Source organism: Limulus polyphemus, unplaced genomic scaffold (genome assembly GCF_000517525.1).
Source record: "Limulus polyphemus unplaced genomic scaffold, Limulus_polyphemus-2.1.2 Scaffold1975, whole genome shotgun sequence".
Classification (NCBI taxonomy): Eukaryota; Metazoa; Arthropoda; class Merostomata; order Xiphosura; family Limulidae; genus Limulus; species Limulus polyphemus.
Window position 1 is genome coordinate 63,479 of NW_013667585.1, and position 13,895 is coordinate 77,373.

Consider the following 13,895-nt stretch of genomic DNA (forward strand, 5'->3'; position numbering starts at 1 on the left):
ACTGACAATACTTATTAAGATAATTTTTAGCGGGAAAAATGTCCATATTTTGATGTCATGATATGTAAGTTAAAATTGTTATTTTACGGTGATAATCTTGTTTTCTTGTGCCCAATAATGCATAATTTCATTTGATAAACACGTTTAGATTGAATGGTAATTTATAATCAGTCACAAGAACGTCGAATCTGAATCACTTGAAAAAAACACGGGGGTGCTTAACTTTTTTCCAGGTGTATATTACACATAGAGAGACAGGTCTCCAAGTCAGCAAAGATTTTGTAAACTTAGACAACATCATTAATTACAACACATGTGAACCAATGTTGCAACATATTCAAGATGATAAACATAATCATTTACTTCACCTTTCAGGGTAGTTGTTTTAAGGTTTACAACTACTGACTGCTGTTCATGCAAATCTCAAGAACAACATCTTATTTATATTGGCACCCTTTTCCCATTGGTTTTAAATTAAAAGTTTCTTTCATGTGATATTTTCTTCCAATATTTTATGCCACCCTATCTCTACACTTTTCCAGTTATTTAATTTCCCTTTTCAGCCTTAGCATATCTTTTATTTCCTTTTTTTTCCATTGACCTTTACCATCATATTACTCTATTTTTCTTTAACTGACTCTCGTGACTGCTTTTTTTTTTCACTGACATTTTAGCATTTTATACCCTGCTTTAATTTTAATTTTTTAAAAATTTAATACTTGCCACATGAGTCAGCCTGGCATCTTGATGTGGATAAGAAAAAAGTCAATCTAGAAAAGTTTGGATTGTTTTGATTAGACAAAAAAATGTTTGGCACTATTTTTGAACTGGACCTGTGACCATAAGAGCCAACATAGAGAAGTTAACTTATAAATGTAAAGTAAAACGATGTAGCAATGAAACATGCTACATAATATTTTTTCTTTTTCAGTATTGTATGCACAAATGTTTTTCGTTCACTAATAGCCTTAAAACTCCCACTACCCCACATTTTGACGTGGTTCAGTGGCATTGTAGCATGCAACAACCTTTCATGAATAGGAGAATGAGACACTCTCCTGTCACAGCTGGCTCCCTATTTATTGTAGAACCCAATCTTCACTTTTCAATTTGGCACAGTGGAGATCAGATGTCTGCAAACATTTTATATGAATCCTCTCCTTCCCTCCAAACATGGCTTCTCTGTTGTTGGGATTTCCTGGGTAGGGCCACTGTTAACTAAGGTACGCTTATCCACAACCTACCTATGAGATCTTCGAATGGCTTCTTTTTTACATGGGTCAACTTTTGGAGATCAACCCAAATCATTGGAGTCACAGGTGGAGGCTGCTCTCCATCACTTCTCCATTTGTTCCTTGGTCTCTCAACTGTTGCAGCCTTCACCTGCTCCTATTGCTATTTCCTATCCTCCTCCTTCAGCCCTTTTATCCTTTCCGCTTTCCTGCATTTTGGCAGTGTGTCATTGGGTTATTCATTGTGAAAACCCATGCCAAGAAAGGTACCAGTGACTATCTCTTGGGTTCTGGCAAGGTTGGAGCATGCTTGGTCAGATTCTTGCGCCTATGGCACGATTTCACATCAGACCCAAAGGTGATTTGAATACTGTCAGAAGGTTTATCCTTTCAATTTCTCAGCCTTCCTTCTTTGTCCACATACCCTGTATCCTTCCCCCCTCTTTGAGATCCTACATCATGCCAGTGTCTTTCCGATGCAGTCGAAACACTCCTTCTGAAGAATGCTATAGTACTTGTCAGTCTTCCCTCTCCAGGGTTTTACTCCATCTTGTTTGTAGTTAAAAAAAATGAGGGATTGGCATCCAGTGATCAACCTATCACGTCTCAACTGATTCGTTGACCTTCCCCGTTTCACCATGGAGTCATTCCACACACTGCAGTGGGCATTTATTCCTGGTCTGTGGATGACAAATATAAATGTCTTGGATGCTTACCTGCACATGCCTACTGTCCCATCATCCAGATGATACCTTTGTTTTGTACACAGGCATCTGCACCCTATGTTTTCTTTCAGGTGGTCAGAGCCTTTGTTTGACTACTTCATGCACAGTGTTTGCATGGATGACTGACTGTTATTAGTTCTATCCCAACAAGCTGCTCATCAACACACTCAGTTGCTTCTCGAAAAAGCAACTCATGTGGGATGGTTAATTAAATTAGGAAAGTCCTTTTTCCTGACACAATACCTTATCTATCTGGGAGTATTTTTCAACTCCTTCCTCAGTCGAGCCCAGCCTTCTTCTTTTTGTCTACAGTTGATAGACCACATGGTACTCAAAACCCAATCCTGTCATACACTGTCTGCATGTGAGGTTCTTTCTCTTTTAGGCAGATGGGCTTCCATGGAAGTCCTTATACTGCTGGGTCATGCTCAGTGGGTGTTACACAATCAATGGAATTTTGCTCGGGATCCCCTGGACTCCATTATCTGTCTTCCTCCCTCACTGCAAGTTGATTTTACATGGTGGCTCAACAGAGACAACACTACAGTGGATGTACCTCTTCCACCTCCATGACCTGAGTTGCATCTGTTTACAGATGCTTCTCTTATGGATTGGAGAGTGAGTATGGATTCTCAGTAAATCTGTTCTTCAGTCGAGACAGCAATGCACATCAACATCTTAGAACTTCTTGTCATATATCAGGCTTTGGATTGATGCCTACCATTCATACATTCCATGGTCCATTCCAAAACTTTGACTGTTATCTCATACATCAATTAACAAAGGGGCACCCATTCACATCACTTTGTTTTCGAATGTTAGAACTCCTGTTCTGGGCTCTATCATATCATGCATGCTTAGTAGTGTTCTGGGTGCATTGATTCTTGTTGCAAATTTATTAACTTTGCCTTCATAAGATCCTTTCCATGAAGTGGTCCCTCAATTACCAAGTTTTCTGGTGGTTATGTGATCAGTGGGGTACTCCATACCTGGGTGCATTTGCCACCCATCTCAATAGCAAATAACACCTTTTTTGGTGCTGCAGTACCTTATCCTTTGGCTTTGGCAATAGATGCCTTCAGTCAAGATTGAACCAACCTTTACTTGTATACCTACTCTCCTATCTGTCTCTTTCTTAAGGTTTTTATTTATCATCCAGCCTACTTTGTGTTGTGTCCTTCTGATAGCACTTTTCTGGCCAGCACAAACTTGATTTCTAGTCCTTACCCATCTTCAGACAGCACTTCTGTTGCCTGTTCCTCTTTCCCAATCTCTCTTCCATCAAACTCAGTCGCCAGTGTTTCATCCTGCAATCACCACATTCCAGCTTCACGTGTGGATTTTGCCTGGACCCTTGAAAGGTAGTCTAGACTAGCTGCATGTATAGCTTCCATCCTTTCTCATTCCATACATCCTTCTTCCCTCATATTATATCAAAGAAAATGGCATGTTTTTAGGAATTGGTCTCTGCACCATGATTACCTTCCTTTTGGTCCAAATATCGCTCATGTCTCCTACTTTTTTAACTGACTGTTTGACAATGGTTCATCCATATCTACCATTGCTGGGTCATAAGCAGTCTTGTCCATTACCTTCCATTTTTCCCGTTACAGTAGGGTGTTTTCCTCTCCAACCATTTCCCTTTTGTTGTGTTCTTTCAAGATCCTTTGTCCTCCTCATCCTGTGCACCTCCCAGATTGGAACCTTAATGTTGTTCTTTATGCCCTTACCCCAACCCCATTCAAACCCTTGGCTACCTGTTCCCTGTACCATTTATCACTCAAAACTTATTTCCTGCTCCTTTTTGCCTGTGGTTGTTGGAGGTCAGGTGTTTTTGCCTTCAATGTATCACATGTTTTTATCACCATACTTATGTTCTCCTGTATCCAGATCAAAGTTTTTTGTCAAATACATCAGTGGCTTGTTAAGGCAATGTCTGTTTTACACCAATTTTTCTATTTCCCATTCCCCATTTGTATTCCTGTTCTGATCTCGATAGACTTCTATGTATTATGCATGATCTCAAATGTTATATTGCCTGCACATCTTCCTTCTATGTCTTATGTTCCCATTTATTTATCCATTGGAACCCTTCCTCACAAAGAGATATTTCACCCACTACCATATGGTCTGATGCATACCAGCCATTATACAGTGTGGGGCACAATCGATTATATATTAAACTAATTGACTGGGAATCCCCATCCTACCATCTCCTACAGGTTGGTTCCTGGGAGATCTCGTTTTCGAAAGGAGCTAGATCAGCCAACATATCTACAGTCATGGATGTGCTCCTCTTTTCCACCCAATTTAGCAATGCAAACATTCATAATGGGTGAAGAGTATACCTGGTTCAGATGTGGTGCAGTCTCCCATAAGTGTGTTCTCTTAACAAGAGAAGTCGCACTGCATAGGCATTCTTCGGACAATTTCTGAAGGGTGCTCATCTAGGTAAATTCTGCACCGGTCCCTACACCAAGACAGTGTGGGATTCTAGCTATTATGTGACTGGGGGTAAGACATCATATTGGAAGTTGATATTTTCCTATACTGAAAATATATTTCAGATAAATACTTACCTCTTCCCACACTTTCCATCTTTCCTTCCCACTTCTGGTGCTTCTTTTCTGCCTCACTTCAAAGTGAAGATTGGATTCAACAGTAAAGAGGGAGCTAGCTATGACAGGAGAGTATGTCACTCTCTTATTGATGGAGGGTTGTCATATGTTTATTTGTATGCTACAGTACAGCCGAACCACATTGAAATGTGGGGTAGGTGGGACTTTTGAGGCTAGTGGTGAGCAAAAACATTTGTATGTACAGAGGGCAGCACTAAATGAAAAACTATTACATGAAATGGGGTATCTATTGGAAATTTATTTTGAGTATAGGAAAATATTAGCTTTCATTATTTTGTGAAACTAACAACACATTAAAGCCCAAAGATACAGTGATGAAGCAGATGTTTGATGCATTACAAGATGATTCCCCTAGCAATTCTCAAATCAAAAATGCCATTTCTTCAATGAAGAGTAAATATAAGAAGAATGGTATAATGCCTGGTATGGTACCACCATATTATAATTCATATAGACTTCATCATGCCATATTTTAATTAATATATATATTTTTTATTTTAAAAGTTGTACCAAGCTTCATTCATCGAGATATATTGAAATAACCCTAACTAACTGGTTTCTAGAATGACCCCTCTGTTGACCATCCTAGGATCATTGCTTGAAGATGCTGGGCTAGCTCGTATGGCAGGTGTTAAAATTTTATTACTATAAAACTAATTGCATTTTTTTCATTTAATCATTTTTATTTACACAAGCTATATTTATTGTTAATTTTTATATTATTTAGTTTGCTTTCACATCAAAGTTTTACTAATATTATTGTACATTGTATGTTATTTTTGCTGTATTTCACTTGCTTTATGGCCCCACAGTGGGATAGTTGTCTACAGATTTACAACGATAAAATCGGGTGTTCAGTTCTCCTTGGTGAACACAGCAGATAACCTAATGTGGCTTTGCTATAAAACACACACACACATTTGCTTTATTACATTGTTGCCATTTGATATTGTATTTTCATTTAGTTTTTATCCTAAGTATTACAAAAGCTTTTTAATTATTCATTGAAGCTATAGAAAGAAAGATTTATTAATGACAATTTAAATTTCTTAGACAATAACTCAAAAATTCCATCAAATTTTAATTTGTTCTACTTTTAAACACTTAAAAAGATAAGATATAGTGTAAACCATGATAGTGAATGGTATTAATATTACTTGTTACAGCACTACAGGCCTGGCATAGCCTGGTGGTTAAGGTGCTTGATTCGTAATCTATGGGTCTCCAGTTCAAATTCCCACCACCAAACATGCTGTCCCTTTCAGCTGTGGGCATGCTATAATGTGACAGTCATTCCCACTAATCATTGGCAAAAGAGTAACCCTAAAATTGGCGGTAGATGATGTTAACTAGCGAAGTTCTTTCTAGTTAGTCATTTCAAAATATATAGCAGATATCGCTTGAGTAGCCTTGTGCAAATTTCAGCAAAAATAAATGTAATCTACTTCCTGGGAAATGAAACCTAGAAATTGACCTCAACAGTATTGTTACAACACCTAGAAATTGTTATAAGTGATATTGTTACAACACCAAGAGATTATCTTCAATGATATTGTTACAACATCTAGAGATTATTGTAAATGATATTGTTACAACACCAAGAAATTATCCTCAATGATATTGTTACAACATCTAGAGATTGTCCTCAATGATATTATTACTACACCAAGAGATTATCCTCAATGATATTGTTACAACACCTAGAGATTGTCCTCAATGATATAGTTTCAACATTCAGAGATATATTGTTATAATTATTGTTGTTCTCAAGCAGGTCAGTATTTAACTTATATTTTTTTCTTCAGGGGCAAACTGAAGAAGAAAGGTCCACCTTTCAAAAGCACTCAGGTTATAGGGTTTTTATTATCTTGTATCAAGACTTCTTGAACCTACATGTTTTTCTAACATCATGATTTATATTGTTTTCATTATTAGGGATTTTGTCCATGGACATTAGTCAAAAGTAAAGGTATTCTTCTTCATGGGAAACGACAACTAGGGATTGTCCTGTATCAAGGATATTGCTACAATTTTTATACTTCTGAAGCAGGTCAAGAATTTATTGAGGAACCTGAAAAGTATCTTTCAGAAATAAGGGAGCTTGCTCTTCAAAGGCCAGAATTGATTCTACTTCTAGAGCTAAAAAGAGAATTTGATTTACCTCTTCAGGTATATTAACAGGTTTTTTTATTAGTATGTATTCTATAGAAAATTAACTCAATAACTTTACAGAAAAAATGGATTAAGGTATTGGTGGATAAGTCACTCAAGCTATTGAGACAATGCTCTTTTGCTAGTAGTGCAACTAATATAATTTCTGATACAATAACTTACCTCCTCTCACATAATAGCTTTTTGACAACTGTTGCCCTCTATATGTGCAAATTTTCATCACTAGGCTTGGGCTCTCACCTACATCCACGTGTTACAGCTGCATTGTAGCATGCAATAACCCTCCACCAGTAGGAGTGCGACACACCCTTCTAGTGCAGCTGACTTCCCCTATACTATAGAATCAAATCTTCACTTATCGATTTGGTATGTTTGAGTGCAGACGTGTTTTAGTTTCCCTCATTTTTACTTCAATTTTTTTATATTTCACCTAATTTGTTCACCAAATAACTTAGTTGTTTTTACATTCTGCATTATTCCATGAGAATTTGTGGATTGAATTTGTTTTATCCACTCATGTTTCTTTTATTTGAATTCTCAAAATAATATTGCAACTACTTATTATTTTGTAACACTTGTCTCTTCTTTGGATTCGGGCTCTGGCATTAAAATGAGGTGGTTTCGGCTTTTTTTTGCCGCGAATTAGAATTTATCATGTGGCCTGATATAGCTCTTGTACCAGGACCAGATATACCACTCCCTGATGTGTCAGGTTTGTATAATGAAGTTTTGGACAAACTTTTACCACCTCCTTTCTTTGCCATGCAGTCAAGAGCTATGCCTATGAATGTTCCCACATTTTTCATTGACCATTCCTTGGCATAATTTCCTAGGTATGATATCTTTTGTCTATGTTAGTTTGCCCTTCCCATATGGATATCATGGTCCATGTTGTTTAGTTCATAACCCAATTACATTCTGGGCTCTGCAATTTTACACTCAAATCTTCAAGTCTTTCATTCAGGTGTGGGGATCACAGCCTGAAATTCTAATGTACTTTTCCTAGGCCTAGTTTTCCCATTTGCATCTGCCCCTTCCCCACTTTCTTTCTTACCTTTTCCTCCACATCTCTTCTCACTGTGTCTATCCACCAAACCTCTGTATGTTTTTTGGGAGAGACTCGTACCCTCCCTTTCTACCTCTTTCTACCTATATATCTGGCACCTCTGTTGGTGAGATCTTCTTGGTGGTATGCACTGCTTACTCTAGTGCATCTCCTTCATCTAATTCTTCCTTGTCCTTTGTTTAGCGCTATATTTTGCAACTGTCAATTTTTGGGAGTTTTCTTACCTCATTGGAGTCCAAAGTAGTACCTTCTCATCGATTTTCCTCCTTGTTTTTCAACATTCCCAACCCTTTTAGAGCCCATTCCTGTGTCATGCACTCCTCCTACCTCCTTTCCAGGTTTGAGGTGTGAGTTGCATTTCCTACACGCATTCACTGTAAATACTTGAGTGCTTCATGTGTGGATAGGACTCTCTCTTTCCTATTCTCCACTCCTCACGGACTTTTTTCTTACCTCCTCCTTGAAAACCTTTATTTTTTCTCAAAAAAAGAAATATATATAATTAATACTGCATAGACAACAAAGATAGTAAAATTAAAGAACAGCCAATAATACTAGAGTCAATTACATGTAATCCATGATGATAACTGCATGCCAATTTCAAACTAACCATTGTTAGATTGTAGTGTAAAGTGATCTCTCTCAAATGAATTTACACATGTGTATGTAGCATCAAATAAATCTGTTGAAGGTGGGCGTGACACCTGTCAGGGGTTGAAAAAATTTACTTGTTTGAAATGAATGAGTCAAAAGGTTATGTAAACAACACATTGTCTAGATGTACCTCAACTTAACTACCATTGTATTATTGAAGATACAAAGAGCCAAAGAAGAAACTTTTCATAGCTCATTGGTCACGTGACAATGCATATGAAGTTTTAAGTAGTTTTTAAAGGTTTATTTTCAAATAAAAGGCTTAGAATTTAGATAAATAAAACTTTGAATCATAATGTACATTATAATATTAATTTCTTTCACATACATTGATAGTAAAGGTGTTTACATTTTGAATGTAACACTGATTTGCACAGAAAAGCATTTAAAGGGGGCTCCCATTGTGAAAGAGTGAACAAGTTCTAATATTTACCTCCAAATTCCTCTCTAACATTCATAAAGACAAATAAAACCTTAATTTGGGTACATCAAAATTAATAAGTTCAGAACTTTACCTCCAGATTCCTCTCTAACATTCATGAAGACAAATAAAACCTTAATTTGGGTACATCAAAATTAATAAGTTCAGAACTTTACCTCCAGATTCTTCTCTAACAATTTTATTTGTTTTCATGAGCCTTAATTTGGGTACATCAAAATTAATAAGTTCAAAACTTTACCTCCAGATTCCTCTCTAACACTCATGAAAACAAATAAAACCTTAATTTGAGAACATCAAATTTAACAAGTTGTGATCTTCACCACAGGTCACAGAAGTTCAAAACTAACCTAACATTTAATTTTTTAAGGGAAGGTTAACCTAAAAATCTGTTAGTTCCTTAACTAACCTCACTTGACATTATATTGCATCTGTTGAAAAAGTCGTCAGAAAGACCAACTGCCTCTAACATTGTTACACAGGGTGAATCTAGCAAGTATGTGTACAAAAGCAGTGTTAATCACTGGTCCCTCAGTTTATCAGCATCTCTTACTATGACAGACTCTTCGCATAACCTGCTTGCTGACAAAGACAAGTTGTTTGCAAATTTAGAACCATGCCTGTTCAGTTGTTTTAACTCGTGTCTAGCTTGAAGGTCTAATACATTGAGCCAAACTCTTCTGGTCTAGACAAATCTAAGAAGAATACCTACTTAGAATGTTATTAGTCTAGTATTTAAAAAAATTCTACTTGATCCACCATCCATAAAAAAATAAAAAATCAATCAATTTTTTTCAAGCCTTGAACCTGTGTAGCTTTATCAAATTTTGCTGAATTTCTGCTGGACGAGATTTGTACGCTTGGTTCATTTAACTTAGGAATCCTTTCTTCACTGGAGGTTCATGCACTTATTGGGCCAATTCTTCAATTCCTGTTAGCAACTACAGTAAGCATAGATACTGTGGGGATGGATGATGTTTTCTCACACTAGGTACATAATCACCTGATGGTATTTCCTTAGTAATGTATGTTGCGTTTGACCACTATCACTCTGTGGGCACAAGACACATCTATTTCCTGTCCAACTTTGGGCTTCATAGAAGGTGGCCTGACAGACACACATTGCATCCTAAGTATATATTTTTTTGGTTACACAGAAACTAGACAACCTTCATTGTTGCTAGGCTGAAGATTATAAAATGGTAAGGTCTTTTAGTTTCTCCAGTTGAAGGCTGAACTTGCTGTTTGTTTATATTATCCTTCAAACAAGTAAATTTACACTCTTTTATTTACTTATCTAGCTATCATTCCATTTTCCATATGTTAAAATTTTCATGCAGTAGACAACCAGAAAAAAAAGCATCACACACAAAGAATGAGCAAATTAAAATGTACTGGAAGAGAGTGCAAAGGAACCCACACAACAATGGGAATACTTAACCTTTATTTACAAGCCTTGCAATCGAGATAAAGCTAAATTTAAAATGTGTAATTTTAAAAATTGGGAGCTGATATGGGTTCTCATGCCCACAACATCTTATGTTCAGAACTATTTTTCAACATCTGCACCAGTATTAAGAATTTAGATGCTTCTAATAAAACAAAAAAGCAAGGAAAGAAATTAAAACAAAAACAAATTACAATAAAAGGGCCACGACACTGGTGAAATAAGTAAAAACTCATTTCCTGAAGTGCTTTAACCACTAGTGTACTTTACAAAGGGAGGAAGTTAAAGAAATAAAACAAGTTACAACAGAAGGCCAGGCCACTGGTGTAATAAGTAAAACTGGCCCAGCATGGCCAGGTGGTTAGGGCACTTGAGTCACAATCTGAGGGTCGTGGGTTTGAATCCCCATCACATCAAACATGCTCACCCTTTCAGCCATGGGAGCATTATAATGTGATGGTCAATCCCACTATTCCTTGGTAAAAGAGTAGCCCAAGAGTTGGCAGTGGGTGGTGATGAGTAGCTGCGTTCCCTCTAGTCTTACACAGCTAAATTAGGGATGGCTAGCACAGATAGCGCCCGTGTAGCTTTGCGCGAAATTCAAAAACAAACAAACAATAAGTAAAACTTATCTCCTGAAGTACTTTAACCATTAGTGTATTTAACAAGGGAAGAAGTTAAAGAAATTAAAACAAGTTACAACAGAAGGCCAGGCCACTGGTGTAATAAGTAAAACTTATCTCCTGAAGTGCTGTAACCACTAGTATCCTTTACAAATGAAAGAAATTGAAACAAGTTACAACAGAAGGCCAGGCCACTGGTGTAATAAGTAAAACTTATCTCTTGAAGTGCTGTAACCACTAGTATACTTTACAAAGGAAAGAAATTAAAAAATTATATGAAGTTATGACAGAAGGGCTAAGCCATGGTGTAATAAATAAAATTTCTGAAGTAACATTCCAGTCATGATCAGTTACTTATGAAAAATCTAATTAAGCCTAAGGCAACAAATTCAGTTATTATTCGAAGAAACAAAATTTATTCTCCACATTCTGAAAATGCCCTGATTAACATGCTCTTAAAGTGGACTCTCAGTTGTATGAATGGTCTTGAATAAAAATGCATGTTATCTAATACTTGTTTTTATATACATGCAGAGACTGTAAGACTTCTTATGTTGATAAATACAAGTGCACAATCACATGGGAGTATTGGTCAAAACAGTACGTCAGCAAAATTAACATACACATCATTTGATCAGTTCTTATTACTGCAAAATCTGAAATTGAACTTCTGATAAAGGAAACCTTGCCAATAAAAAAATTCCCTCCCTCTCTCAATCACACACAATCTTAAGACCTAAAATTATTCTAAATTGATTTTGTTATTTATATTTAGCTCTGTATATATATATATATATTACTTAATTCTGTTTGTTTTTTCTATAGATTACTAATGATGGAATCCTTCTTGCTTCCATCATATTTAAGTTTTGATTTCTTTTATGACACCATGTAATCTATCTAGTATTCACTGTTTCTATATCTTCACTGGTACTGTGATTATGAATAGAACTATAGTTCAGATATCAATCTAAGATTACTAGTTTTTTATTTCCTACTAAGATTATCCAAAATCCATAACCCAAGAAGGACAAAATGCCGTTGGGATACATTATCATCAATTAAGTTGATTAAATGAGAGCAAATGTTATTTAAAAGTTCAGATCTCACCTGGTCATCATATGGGATGTGTAACCTAATATGTATTAACATTACAGTGTACACCTCTAACAAGATAAGTGGATAACTATGCAATACTGATGAACTACAAGTGCCATTTATACTGAAAAAGTGCTTTTAACATATAGACTTTCATTATTTATTGGTATACTGTAACTTCAAACAAACTGACTTGAGCACATCAAGATGTGTAACATTAATGAAAAGAACCTGCAAAAGGTCCCAAAGGTAGCTTTGAAGGTACTAGTTATTGCACAGTCCAATCTTTTTATCTATTGTGAAATGAGTCATCTGTACACCAGAAAAGTAAGAAGTTAGTTTTGTGACAGAGCTTAAAAATATTTGCTCAGTGATTTATCAGTCTTTTGAAATTAAAAATATATATATATCAGTCCAGTAAAAGAAAATTACTTGAAGTTAATTTCCAAGCTTCGATCAACATAGCCTGTTTTCTATTTGGTAAAATATATAATTTTAAATAAGTTTACATACTTTTTACACATGCTTTGATTTTCTTCATTCATCTTTTGTTAGTACTACACTTAGTGCAGCATTCTTATGTTTGGAATCTGTTTCCATTGTTATATGCTTTTCCTTAACGTGTGATGTAATTCTCTCCCCCAAACTTCCTTGGATCAGTGTATTAGACTAAATAATATGAATATGTTTAGTTTTCTGTTACCTTCTAATGTTATTAGAAATCCTTTTTTGACATAAATTATAGATAAAATCTTCATATTTCTCATTAACTTCTAATGAAAGGAAGCTACCTGCATAATTCAGAACTGAAAATTAACCCAGTAATTAATTTTATTCAGATTTTATTATTCTGTGCTTGCTATAGATTTGTTGTGTTTAGTTTGCAATTGTTAGAAATCTGTTTCCTCATGTAAACAAGTTTAAATACTTTAAATAGTGTTATGTACAAGTGTGATGAAGTATGGTTACCAGAATTACAGTATTACCAATATCATTTTTACTGAGTTCTGTCTTGTATTGTGTTTAGTAAAGTAAAAAAAACTAAAATAATTTAAACCTTTTTTTGGACATTTTGATTTTTAAAGGATATAAATCATTACTAAAATTGAGTATGGCGATTCATATAACTCTTTCAACCCAGGCTCAGTCCCTGAGACCAACCTTGTAACCATTTTGTGCTTGTTATAGTTTTCATGCTATAACTTTTGGCAGTTTATCAGTAAACATTACAATGGTTTCATAAGCAAAATATCTAATTTTTTATTAAGTCTTAAGCAATGTTTGTCTCATGCCTTTTTTTTTTTCTTTTCACATCTTGCCTATCTATCATACAAAGTAATTTTCGTTTTAAGATTAAAAATATTTTTATGCATGAGAAAATTCTGAAATTTCACATGTGAAATCTTTATAATGTCCGGATAGTTATCAAACATTTCTTAAAAAAACTTTATATTTTATCTGTTATTTTCAGTAATTAATATCTTACGGATTTGGTAAATTTCACTGATCTTGCAACCACCATAAAAAATTAGAAAATAAACAAATTATACCTTTTTCATTCCAGAATGAACACAAATTATAACACGAAGACATAAATGTTTGGATGAAATAGCTTAAACCTCATAACATTATCCATTTATATATATTTATTATTTTCATTATATTGACCTTTCATCTGTGCCTAGCTAACAATACAGAAGTTACAATGATGTGGCACACTTGCACTCATGTTGCCATATCAAATGACATAAAGGTGACCTTTGGTCTGTGCAAAGTAACTTGTCTTGACTGTGTTTTAGT

The 13,895-nt window shown here is 35.3% G+C and overlaps 1 protein-coding gene across 5 annotated transcripts in view; it reads left to right on the top strand.

Annotated features, from left to right (window-relative positions):
• The window catches only part of LOC106465537 (cilia- and flagella-associated protein 206-like), a 96,074-nt gene that overhangs the window by 60,773 nt on the left and 21,406 nt on the right, over positions 1–13,895 (top strand). For all 5 annotated transcript variants that reach the window (XM_022393451.1, XM_022393452.1, XM_022393450.1 and 2 more), the window contains one exon: positions 6,532–6,765. In XM_022393451.1, the coding sequence (XP_022249159.1) occupies positions 6,532–6,765 (234 nt within the window). The remainder of the gene's footprint in view (positions 1–6,531; positions 6,766–13,895) is intronic.